At 42.6% G+C, this 13,269-nt stretch overlaps 1 protein-coding gene across 2 annotated transcripts in view; it reads left to right on the forward strand.

The window, feature by feature from the left end:
* Positions 1-5,912, forward strand: part of LOC128425554 (V-set and immunoglobulin domain-containing protein 10) — a 31,523-nt gene extending 25,611 nt beyond the window's left edge. Inside the window, exon 10 of one of the 2 annotated variants that reach the window (XM_053412204.1) lies at positions 5,455-5,912. Coding sequence is in view for 1 of the 2 variants with exons in the window: in XM_053412202.1 (XP_053268177.1) it covers positions 5,363-5,414 (52 nt within the window). In the remaining variant the exon portion in view is untranslated. Of the gene's footprint in view, positions 1-5,362 lie in introns of both variants that reach the window. The other variant, XM_053412202.1, reaches the window with a different exon arrangement.
* The last annotated feature ends 7,357 nt before the right edge of the window (positions 5,913-13,269 follow it).

Consider the following 13,269-nt stretch of genomic DNA (forward strand, 5'->3'; position numbering starts at 1 on the left):
GCATGTTGGTTTCCACCAGACGAAGCAGGAAACATGAGAAATGATTGTGAAGGTTTATAACAACACAGAGAAACATGTTCTCACTGAGCTGGAGGTGAAACAGTTCACACCAGAGGTTCTTTTATTCTTCATTGAAACTAACATTTTCAACAGAACTGAACTTTTAAGTGTGTGTGTGTGTGTGTGTGTGTGTGTGTGTGTGAATAAATCTCAGCCCTGTGACACTCAAACACTAACAATACTGTAAGATTATATTTTCACATTAAAATTTAGTTACCAAATCATTTTAATGGTAAAAAGTTAATCTGTGATGAAGTTGAGAGGAAACAGCTTCTCTTGTTCCAAGTGTTGGAATCTTGCCGAACCAGATTGACTACGTTCCACAAACGTTCCAGAAGAAACACGTGATGATGCTTTAGTTTTTAATTAGTCACTGAATCATACAACACATGCTTTATATAACCCAATCAGATGATGTTAACTTTGGATTCTATATTTCTATATGGTCTATATCTATATTTTTATTCCATTTGATGATGACGTCATCATGATTTTTTAGAATATGATGACGAGTGATTGGTTAATGTCAATAAGCTGTAAATTGTGTCTCTAATGCTATTGGTTGTGTTTTGCATATGATACATTAAGCGTGACACACTTATGCAACATTAATGAAAAAACATTTGTTGAAGGAAAAACATTTATGATGAAAGTTTAAAAGCCCAAACTACTAAAGGTGTACTTACTATATAAAGATGTTTATGTGAGTAGGCTGTGTGTGTTTGTGTGTGTGTGTGTGTGTGTGTGTGTGTGTGTGTGTGTGTGTGTGCGTGTGTGTGTGTGTGCGTGTATCTTTGTGTGTGAGTGAGCTTTCAAAATGGTGGTTGGCCACTATATAGATAACGGACCCCCCTTGTAGCGGGGCTCAGAGAGATGTTTGGGGAGACCCGTCCATGAAAAGGAGGAAAAGTTTGATTTGCTGTTTGGAGTCCAGTGAAGTTGTCTTGTTGGTTTGTGGCTCCTGTTGTTGTGGTTCTGTTGTGCGATGCAGCTCTTGAGCTGAAGTTCTTAGGCTCTCGTGTCGCTGCCTTTGGAAGCTTTCAGCAGTCGGCACCAGGCAGGCCTGCTTGAAGGTTGGTAGAGCTTGGGAAGGGAGGAGGTTTCCCTGGCTGGGTGAGCTGGAGAGAAGCACCTCTCCTCTATGGAAGTTGAGCAGAAAGAGAGGTGAGCTCCTCTTGATGAGTTGAGTAGAAGAGACGAGTTGAAAGAGACAGAAGAGACTGAGGACTTGGGACACTGAGTTCTGGAGGCTCTGGTTTGTCTCCAGACCAAGAAACATGTGGTCAGGGTTTGACTAAACATGTAGGACGAACTGTAGATCACAAATACCAGGTCCCAACAGTTGCAAAAATAAATCCCTTACTTAACAACACACACACAAACATGGGATTCTAAAAAATTCATCTAAATTTCCAGATCCTAAATTTTTCTCATCACAAAGAATGTTCAGATTTTCTAAATTTCCCAATCCGTCTGAGAGTAAATGTTCTAACTGCTCTTTAAAAAAATCTTCTATTCACCACAGTTGATCCTGAACTGGTTGTTTTTTTACCCGGTCTCTCACAGATGATGAGGTCTCCTGTGTTTTAGCAGAGAGCTGCTTCTTACCCTGCAGTTTTCATCCTGGTAAAGAACCAGTCATCCACTGGATAAAGATGGAACCAGGAAACCCTCCTGTCCACTCCTACTACAGAGCCAGTGACCAGTTTGATCACCAGAGCGAACGCTTCAGAGGCCGGACATCACTGTTCACAGATCAGATCTCCAGAGGAAACGCCTCCATCAGGCTGACGGGGCTGCAGCTTCAGGACCAGGGAAGATACAAGTGCTACACCAGCATCATTGATGGAGGCAACAAGGAGTCATTTATCAACCTGAGAGCAGATGGTAAAGAAACTCACAATGAAAACACAACACAAATACTAGAAATGATATTTGTCTCTGATATAATTATAAAACAGACGAGGCTGGAGATGCACTTGCTGTTTAGTGGTCACATGACCAGATGCTTCACGAGCGTAGCTGCACTTTCTGGCTGTGTACTCTCAGCAGCGCCCTCTAGAGTATTTCACTAGATGGCACGACACAGATCTCAGATCAGATACAACTTCTGGATCTGCATTCTGGCAACACTGACATGTGACCTGTTGAATAATAATCACAATATGTCAAATGATTGAAGAGCTACAAACACGAGGAGGTAGAACTGCAGCAGGAAGACAGACACTCTGTTGTGTGAGAAATACCTGGGGCGCCCCCCACTGGTGAAATCAAGTAGTGAGCAGGGACGGCTGCAATGAGTCAGATAGAAATTCACGATTTTGATTGGATCACGTTTAATTTCTTGGCTTATTCAAGGAGGTGAGAAGCCTGGTGTTGTTGTTGTGACCTTTGACCCCTCAGTGAAATGTTTAGGACATTTGTCAAAATGAAAGCAGGTGAACTTAGAGTATGTTTTTAAATTCGACTTGACCATACTCTGAAATATTTTACAGTGTACAGGCAGGGTGTGTGTTGAGCCCAGCTGATAAGATTTCATTCCCAGGAAGCCTGATATTCATGCAAGGTCGTTTGAACAAGGTCATGGAGTAGATAGAGTGCACGTGCACAAACAGACCTGGTTTCACAGCTGTGCCTCCTGCTAAATGAAATAAAACACTTTATAAAACCTTGTGACGACTTCAGAGAAAGTTGTGATTTTCTCTGATGTTCATCTCACGACTTCTTCTAAATTCACGTGCACAGTTTTCAGGGCTCATGAATCCACCTCGATGGAGAATGTGAACAACACTCACACTTTCCTCATGAGTGATATGATCAGATTTACCTGAGCCATGTTTATCTCTGTCGGCTGAATTCAAAGTGATCTGATTGGACACTGGTCAAAAGGCAGAACTCCGGGTGCTGTATAAAAACTGATCACTATCATAAAACCATGATTTCTACGACTGTGTAGCTCAATACAACAACTCTCAGTTCAATGAGTCACATCAGGAAACAGACTGAGAAGTGACGGATGATTTCCTGAAGAAGCTTCAACAGTAAAAGAGTCATGTGATCATTCAACTGAGCTTCCTGAAGCAAACTCCAGGTTCTGGACGAGCGAAGTGGGAAACTAACTTTTCTTATTCAGTGAAGTAGAGAAAACAAAGTCTCTGGAAAGATGTTTTATTTCTAACAGTTTTTATTGGTTTTGAATGATCTCAGGTGAAAGGAGATGCTCCACAGAAGCAGCAGAGCAAAGAGTCTTTCCTCCCACATCACCACGTGGGAAACATCTTCCCTCAAACTGAATCTCTGTTGTCTTGCAGCTCCGGTGCGTCACGTGGACATTGAGCAGGTGGAGGACAGCTTCACCTGCCGCTCAGAGGGGATCTACCCCGAGCCGCAGCTCACCTGGTCCACCAGGCCTCCGTCCAACGTGACCCTTCAGAGCCAAACCTCAGTGAAGGAGACGGAGCAGCAGCTCTATGAGATCAGCAGCACAGTGACACTGTCAGACAGAGACACTGTTCTGATCTGCAGCATCAGCACTCACTATGGCAGGAGGAGCGCGGTGTGGTATCAACCCAGTACGTTGAATCTGCTCTATGGAACTGAACCTTTGCTTGTTTCACCTACTGCTGCATATTCATATCTGCTCCTACAGATAACTCACATCTGATGATAGAACATGTTCAGAAAGTCTCATCAGAGCCTGAAACCACATTCTGACCACGATGATATTATTTGATCTCTTTTCTTTTCAGCTCTCGTCCATGTGTCACCGAGTGAAACAACAACAACAATCCACTGCACTGCTCCAAACACCAAACCCCCGACACACCTGCTGTGGAAGTTCAACCACAGGCAGATCATTGTGAACCAGACCGGGGTGGACGGCCCCCCCAGGGTCTCAGAGCAGTGGAGGCAGCAGGTGAAGGATGTGTCAGCGTCAGGCAGCCTCATGCTGCACCACTTATCTTCAGATCACCAGGGAACGTTCACCTGTGAACTCAGTAGTGAAGAGGAGACGCTCTTCATCAACAGCTACGTGACGATAGAGGAAGGTAAGATCCCATGAGACCAGAACTGATGATGAAATCCTCAGAGCGACTGTCAGACCTGAGGCTGGTGCAGTGAGTCCTGGTTCCTCCTGGTGGAGCAGATCCCCCAGGGCTCCGTCCTCCAGCTCCTCAGGAGCATCATGTCCACATGTTGTCAGGAGAACACACAGGAACCAGGAGGACACACACACACACACACACACACACACACACACACACACACACACACACACACACACACACACACACACACACACACACACACTTTACACTGAAGACACATCACTGCACTTTGTTGATGCTACAGTTCTTCTCTCTGAATTACAGGTTCTTCAGGTTCAGTTGCAGGAATTGTGGTCGGAGTCCTCGTTGTGTTTGTAGCATTAGGAGCTGGAGCAGTATTATACTACTTTATAAGACAAAGGGTAAATATTAATACTTACAATAATTCTGCTGTTGATTTATTATGTGAAGTTTCTTCTAATGATTATTTCTTTTGAACAAACCCAAAACGGAACATCCACAATCAGCAGCAACAGAGAGGACAAATTTAAAGTAAGTTTACTGTTTATTCTAATAATTTCAATATTCTGCTCTGAAGAATAACCCTGTTGTCATGGAGATGCTCTAACAGCTTCATCTCAGCTGCATCAGCAGACACATCCTAAAGCTTCAGTTTCTGAGAGTTCCTTCAAAAACCATATCAATATTAGAGTGAAAGAAAATCTGATACCGATAAATCGGCCAATAAATTCATGAAAAAGATTTGACAACGATTCCTAAGATGTCGTTATCAAACCCTTACGGCAAAGAAATGTAACTGAGACTTGATATTTTACAGTTTAACCATGAACTGTATTATTAATAACACAAATACAAAGAACTTTAATTTAAAAAAGTGTTTTAGGTCAAATGTAACATCTATTAGTATCGTTCATTCTGTAAAATGAAAGTTTCTTTATCAGCGAACATGAAGCAGATGTGTCTGTGAACGTCTCAGATAATTTCATCTGTTATTTCTGTCATTTCCTGGAGGAGAAGTTTGTTTCAGGTTTGTGGAGCAAAAGCAAAAGCACAAAGAAATGCATGATATAAAAAATAAGTTAAAATGATTCACTAAGATTAAGAGAGACATTTTTTTTCCTTATGTTTGATAGTTTCACATCTTCTGCAGTTTGTGTTTATGACTGAAGAAGAATAAAAATCCAAGAGATTAAGATTTAAGCAAATCTGAATTTTCTTAATTTTCTTTACAGGTCAGACAATGAAGGAAATAATGAGAACACAACACCTGAAGGGGACACCTGAATAACGAAATGTTGCTTGAGACAGAAAGACGAACAAATACCTCAGGATGAAGAAGAGGAGCTGAACGAGGAGAAGATGAAGACGTCCACTTGGAAACACGAGGAGGTTCCAGATCTTTAGGTGATGAGGTCGACGTCGGGTTCCAGGTGAACGAGTCCGACCCGGACAACATCCTGCTGCCTTCTTCTTCTGTGAAAGACCAAACGGCTTCAGTCCCTGAACCATCAAACCCATTTGAACCCAGCTGCTGGTTTGAGGTGGAGACATAGTGTTGCTCTAAGTCTGTTTTAACTCTGGACAACATCCGACAGAGACTTGAAAACCAACAGAACCTGAATGAAACAGCTGAGACCAAACTAATCTGACACGTTCAGCAGACTCACAGAACTGAACCAGGTTAAAACTGAATTATAATAATTTAAAGCACTGGAAAGAATGTACAGATTTGTATTTGATATGTGGTACTGTTATGTATTTATTAAAATGTATTTATATAAATCTGTGTGGTATCTTTCTGTATTTGACACAATAAGGATTTTACTCATCAGGGGATGAAAAGCTTAAATACAGAACAGAGGAGGACTGCTCATGACTTTGGTGAACTTCTATCTTGCCCTCTAGCGCCACCTGCAGTTCCAAGCTTCCATTTATCCACTGAAATCTAAATGAATCTCCAGATGTCTTCCCCTCTGGCTCCACCGTGTGGTCACTGGTTGTTCCAACATTTCCTGAGATCTTCTGTTGTTCCTCTTTGGTTATAACTCTATGCGTTGCTCGATTAGGGAATGGTGTGTGTTTGTGAAGTGTGAGTGTGAGAAGCTTGAGTGTGAGAAGCGTGTGTGTGTGTGTGTGTGTGTGTGTGTGTGTGTGTGTGTGTGTGTGTGTGTGTGTGTGTGTGTGTGTGTGTGTGTGTGTGTGTGTGTGTGTGTGTGTTTGTGAAGTGTGAGTGTGAGAAGCGTGTGTGTGTGTGTTTGTGAAGTGTGAGTGTGTGTGTGTAACTTCTCTCATCCATGTGGTGGTGTCGGGATCAGTCGCTGGAGAAGCTTCTGACTCATTTACTGTTCGTTTGTCTTCATGACTTTAGCTTCGGTTATGAGGAGTTCACCAGGTTTCAGGCCTGTTCTTCAGGAACAGACAGTATTATTGTTTGTTAGGTGTCGCTCTGTTATTTTAACTTTATATCTAACTAACTATACACAGAACAAATAGAAAGAATATTTTACCATTAAGTTACAAAATATATGCAAATGTGAATAGTAAGACGATTTAGATTTCGAATATGCACTGACTTATCTGATTCATTGATGTTATCTAAAAATATAAACCAATATTAATATAAACGCTATTTTTATTGTCAATTTTATTTATTTTATTTTGTCGTTTCTTGCCCCTTGGTTTTGATGTTAAGGTCCAGTGTGAAAGATTTAGTAGAAATGGATCTATTTAATATAAAATAATACTAGTGATGTTTTCACCAGTGTGTTTCATCTTAATAATACAAATTGTTGTTTTATTTACTCTAGAATGGGCCTTTATATTGAAATACACTATATTTACAACGGGTGGGGGGGGGGGGGGGTCCTCTCTATGGAGGCCGCCATGTTTCTTGTAGGAGTCCAGACTGGACAAACTAAACCCTTTGAGTTCTTATGAAAACTGAAGTTACCTCAGGTTCTCTCATGTTTGGAAGAGGAGGGTGAGGTGAGAGGTGTTCAGCTGCAACACGACACTTCACCACTAGATGTCACTAGATTCTACACTGCCACTCTAAGGGAGGCCTGTCACGATGTGTTGTCCCAGAAGATTGTGATGAATGATATTTTTGTCATCATTCTGAAACCACTTCATACCAGTGATACAATAAGAGGATAGCATGATAATAATAACCATAACAAAGAGCAGGGAACTTTAAAATGATAAGAACATACATTGTGAAGTTTGAATTAGAATTATAAATATTTTAAAAAGGGCTGAAGCCACTGAACCTTATAACACCTGCACGGAGGCAGACGTGCAGGTGATGAGTTCAGGTAATGAAGCTGCAAATAAATACAACACTGAAGATTATTTGGAATGATTCAGGTTTCATTCATTTAATTAAATTGTATTACAAAGTTACTAAATAATCATAAAAGTCCAACAGACGGTTTTCTTAAGTAGATGAACAAACTGTGTTGTGCTTGTTTGTTCGATAGCACAGTGATCAGACTTTGAGTCTTTCTGCTAACGTGAGGCACTTCTGCTCTCGCTCAAGAAAGAAGGAGTTTATTGCAATCTTACAACCTGAACCTTACACTGATCCTTTAGTTAGTTAATGTTTAACAATGAAACACAGTTTACCTGTATTTTTCCACCGTCTCTTCTTCATTGATCCACTTTCAGTTCTCACAGAGTGAAGATGTCTGTGTTCCAGTCTCTGGTTGTGTTGATCCTCATCATGTGGACTCTCACCACAGCAGGTACGTGAAGTCTGATCTCACTCAGAAATCACAGGTTCTGTTTGAACGTAGTACTTTGTACAGGATTGTTGGTTTCCATCAGACTGAGTTGTGGTTTTTAAGTGTGTGTGAATAATTATCAGCTCTGTCTGCCGTTATTACACATGGACGCGAAAATGAAAATCCAGCCGATCCGCGCCCATGTTAACAAACCAGTTCTGTTGAGTCGTGGTTCAGTTCTCTCTGAGTTTCTCTGCGTGCAGCTCGTGGTTCACAGCAGAATATACAGAGACAATTAACTTTCAACACAGTTTCAACGTTTATCTTTTAAATTAATGTCATAAAGATAAATTATTGCATTGCTGCCTTTGCACATAGCAAAAAAAAGCACATCAGCGTTTCTGTGTAGACCATAGACTGTACAGTGGATTTAAAAAAAACTGCACACTCCTGTTTAAATGACAGGTGTTTCTGATGTAAAAAATGAGACCAAGATAAATCATGTGTTATTTTGTACACACGCACAAACTGGATCAAAAAAGGATTGGTGTGAATCTGAGCCTCTTAAGTCTGTTAACTGTCAGCAGCCAAACAGACAGACAGTTCCATCAGGATATTAACATTCACAATCCGTCTGTGAAAAAATGTTCTAACTGCTCTTTAAAAGAAGCTTCTATTCACCACAGTTGATCCTGAACTGGTTGGCTTTTTACCCGGTGTCTCACAGATGGTGAGGTCTCCTGTGTTTTAGAGGAGAGCTGCATCTTACCCTGCAGCTTCCAGCCTGGTAAAGAACCAGTCATCCACTGGGTGAAGGTGGAACCAGGAAACCCTCCTGTCCACTCCTACTACAGAGAGAGAGACCAGTTTGATCACCAGAGCGAGCGCTTCAGAGGCCGGACATCACTGTTCACAGATCAGATCTCCAGAGGAAACGCCTCCATCAGGCTGACGGGGCTGCAGCTTCAGGACCAGGGAAGATACCAGTGCTACATCAGCACCATCAATGGAGGCAACAAGGAGTCATTTATCAACCTGAGAGCAGAAGGTAAAGAAACTCACAGTGAAAACACAACACAAATACTAGAAATGATATTTGTCTCTTGTTGCTGTTCCCTTGTTTAACATGTGAACTGTTGGATTGAGTTGAAGCTGATACTGAAGCTTTGGACGTCTCGCTGCTTGCCGGCACCATTACCTCTTTGAAACATGGTTAGTCACTGAAGTGCAATGCATCCTGGGACAGGTTGGACGGGGACGGATCCACTCGTTGGAGCTCGGTCTTCAAATGCAGCCCCTGAGTTGAGACACAGCTGATGTCAGCAGCTCCACATATTGGCTCATATGTGACATGTTAAATAATAAGCACAATATGTCAAATTAATGAAGAGCTCCATGTGCACGAGGCAAAGATGATCAATGAGTTCTAAAAGATAAATGTTGTCTTGCAGCTCCGGTGCGTCACGTGGACATTGAGCAGGTGGAGGACAGCTTCACCTGCCGCTCAGAGGGGATCTACCCCGAGCCGCAGCTCACCTGGTCCACCAGGCCTCCGTCCAACGTGACCCTTCAGAACCAAACCTCAGTGAAGGAGACGGAGCAGCAGCTCTATGAGATCAGCAGCACAGTGACACTGTCAGACAGAGACTCTGTTCTGATCTGCAGCATCAGCACTCGCAGTGGGAGGAGGAGCGCGGTGTGGTATCAACCCAGTACGTTGAATCTGCTCTATGGAACTGAACCTTTGCTTGTTTCACCTACTGCTGCATATTCATATCTGCTCCTACAGATAACTCACATCTGATGATAGAACATGTTCAGAAAGTCTCATCAGAGCCTGAAACCACATTCTGACCACGATGATATTATTTGATCTCTTTTCTTTTCAGCTCCCGTCCATGTGTCACCGAGTGAAACAACAACAACAATCAACTGCACTGCTCCAAACACCAAACCCCCGACACACCTGCTGTGGAAGTTCAACCACAGTCAGATCATTGTGGACCAGACCGGGGTGGACGGCCCCCCCAGGGTCTCAGAGCAGTGGAGGCAGCAGGTGGAGGATGTGTCAGCGTCAGGCAGCCTCACGCTGCACCACTTATCTTCAGATCACCAGGGAACGTTCACCTGTGAACTCAGTAGTGAAGAGGAGACGCTCTTCATCAACAGCTACGTGACGATAGAGGAAGGTAAGATCCCATGAGACCAGAACTGATGATGAAATCCTCAGAGCGACTGTCAGACCTGAGGCTGGTGCAGTGAGTCCTGGTTCCTCCTGGTGGAGCAGATCCCCCAGGGCTCCGTCCTCCAGCTCCTCAGGAGCATCATGTCCACATGTTGTCAGGAGAACACACAGGAACCAGGAGGACACACACACACACACACACACACACACACACACACACACACACACTTTACACTGAAGACACATCACTGCACTTTGTTGATGCTACAGTTCTTCTCTCTGAATTACAGGTTCTTCAGGTTCAGTCGCAGGAATTGTGGGCGGAGTCCTCGTTGTGTGTGTAGCATTAGGAGCTGGAGCAGGATTATTATACTACTGTAGAACACTAAAGGTAAAAATTAATATTTATAATAATTCTGCTATTTATTTATTATGTGTTGTTTCTTCTAACAATTATTTATTTTGAACTCAGAGAAAAAAGAACAAACACAAGAACGGAAAAAAACTGGACCATCCAACATCAGACGCTATGGAGACGATGAAGTAAGTTTACTGTTTATTCTGAACTGATAATTTCAATATTCTGCTCTAAAGAATAACCCTGTTGTCATGGAGATGCTCTAACAGCTTCATCTCAGCTGCATCAGCAGACACATCCTAAAGCTTCAGTTTCTGAGAGTTCCTTCAAAACCATATTGATATTAGAGTGAAAGAAAATCTGATACCGAAATATCGACCAATAAATGTATGAAAAAGATTTGACAATGATTCCTAAGATGTCGTTATCAAACCCTTACGGCAAAGAAATGTAACTGAGACTTGATATTTTACAGTTTAACCACTAACTGTATTATTAATAACACAAATACAAAGAGCTATAATTAAAATGGCTGCAACTGGCTGAATAATCGAGTGGTGACTGAAATTTGCATCCAAACTACTTGAGGCCTCCTGAGGTCACATGTCTCACTCCTACAGACACAGAGTTCAGTCCTTCACACTCAATGAAAGTGAGTGACTAACAGTTGGAGAACTAATGATCAATATGTACTTATATACAAGGTAATATTCATATTTATGAACATATTCAAGTCAAAACCTTTGTAAAAAACCTTGTGCTAACTTAGCAGAACTCTGCAGAACATTGTTGAACTGAGAAGATAAAGATTGGACAGATTCTGTAAATATGAATTAATATTAACGTGAATATTGTGCATTGAAAAGATAAAGTTGCATAACTGCATTTCTTTGTGAGTGAGTGAATGTGTGAGTGTGTTTCTTGAGCAGATTGGTTTGTCCTGATTCCTTTGAGCTCACAGTGTTTTTCCTCTCAGACTGAAGATGAGTGGTGAAGAGGAGGAAGAGGAGGACAGAGCAGAGTCTCCAGGGAAGAGTGACATGTCCAAAGATTATCCTCCAAACTTCAGTAAAGAACCTGGACCCTCAGACACAGAGTAAGAGACCTGCTAAAAACATGTGAACCTGCAAACTGAATCCTCAGAGAATGAACCAGTGAATGATGTGTTCTGACTAAAAACATGTTTGTGTTTGCAGAGGTGAGGACCACAAACTGAGAGCAGAGTCTCCAGGGTCCAGCTGTCTGTCTCTGAAGAGTGACTGGTCCAAAGGTCTTCCTCCAGTCTTCAGTAATGAACCTGGACCCTCTCACACAGAGTAAGAGACTGTTTCTACTGGGACCTGCTCTGAAGAGGATCTAGTGTGTCCTCACTCCTCAGATACAGTGAGACAGTGTGTGTGCTCAGTCAGTGAGACAGTTTGTGTCCTCATAGTCATTGCAACAGTGTGTGTCCTCAGAGTCAGTGAGACAGTGTGTGTCCTCAGAGTCAGTGAGACAGTGTGTGTCCTCAGAGACAGTGAGACAGTGTGTGTCTTCTTCTCTTCCACTCGTCTTGTTAGTAAACAACAGAGTCAGATCTCGTGGCCTCGAGTTATTTATCTCGTTCACACACGTTATTATGTCGTGGTCAAATAATATAATTTTTACCAGATGCCACCAGGGGGCGCTGTAACTTACACATTGACACAAACCAGATGTTTTACCAGCTGTTCTTCCTGCATTTAGCAGCTGTGACTGAGTTTCTTTTATTCTGGATCATGTGTTTGTTCTCCTCTGATTTTTATGATAGAACAGTTTGATCCTGGTTGTGAAATATGAGGCTCTGCTGTCAGTCAAACTGTCCATGTCTGTGATTGGTCATACACAGTAGACCCCGCCCCTTTTATGTGCACGCTCAGATCTCGATGAGGAAAACCTGAGTTAACTTAACGAGTTGATAACCAGCGTCATGTGACCACTTATCCTGACTGTGTCTGTCAGGTTCAGTTGAGCTGATCTCAGAAAGATCTCCTGGACATGTTGAAGTGCCTTCATAGTTCAGGCCTCAGTGTTTCCTCAGTGAAGCTGTGAGAGGACAATGAGGACAGACGTCAGGATTGGACAGAGACACAGAGAAACAACAGTCGGCCAATCAGACGAGCCACAAGCTGCTTGGGATCATGTGATTGAGTTGACGTGAAGACGACAGTTGTTGTTGTTTTCATGTGAACAGGAAGTGAAGCTGGACCACAGCTGACAGCCTCACACGAGGGACAGAGACGTGTCGTCTTCATCTGATCTGAGACAGTTTGTCCTCTCACTTCATCAGTGAAGAACTGTGCACTGTCCACTCTGCACTTTGACATGCAGAGGACACACACTGAGCTCTTAGCGTGTTCATTCCAACACGTGAACATGAAGCAGAGAGGAAGCTGCTCCACCTCTGAACAGGACTGAAGTCCCTGCTGCTCTTTCTACTGGATGAGCTGCATCACTGACTCACACCTAATGAAGTGAGTCACTCCTACAGACACAGAGTTCAGTCTTTATCACACACAATGGAAGTGAGGGACTGACAGCTGGATAACTAATGTTCAATATGTACTTATATACAAGGTAATATTCATATTTATGACCATATTCAAGTCATAAATATATGAGAGTTTGTGTGTTTCTTGAACATACTGGTTTGTCCTTGTACCTCTGAGCTCACAGTGTTTTTTCTCTCAGACTGAAGAAGAGTGGTTATGAGGAGGAAGAGGACAGAGCAGGGTCTCCAGGGTCCAGCTGTCTGTCTCTGAAGAATGGCCGGTCCATGGAACCTCCTCCACTCTTCAGTAATGAACCTGGACCCTCACACACAGAGTAAGAGACTGTTTCTACTGTGACCTGCTC

This window comes from Pleuronectes platessa, chromosome 20 (genome assembly GCF_947347685.1).
Source record: "Pleuronectes platessa chromosome 20, fPlePla1.1, whole genome shotgun sequence".
NCBI lineage: Eukaryota > Metazoa > Chordata > Actinopteri > Pleuronectiformes > Pleuronectidae > Pleuronectes > Pleuronectes platessa.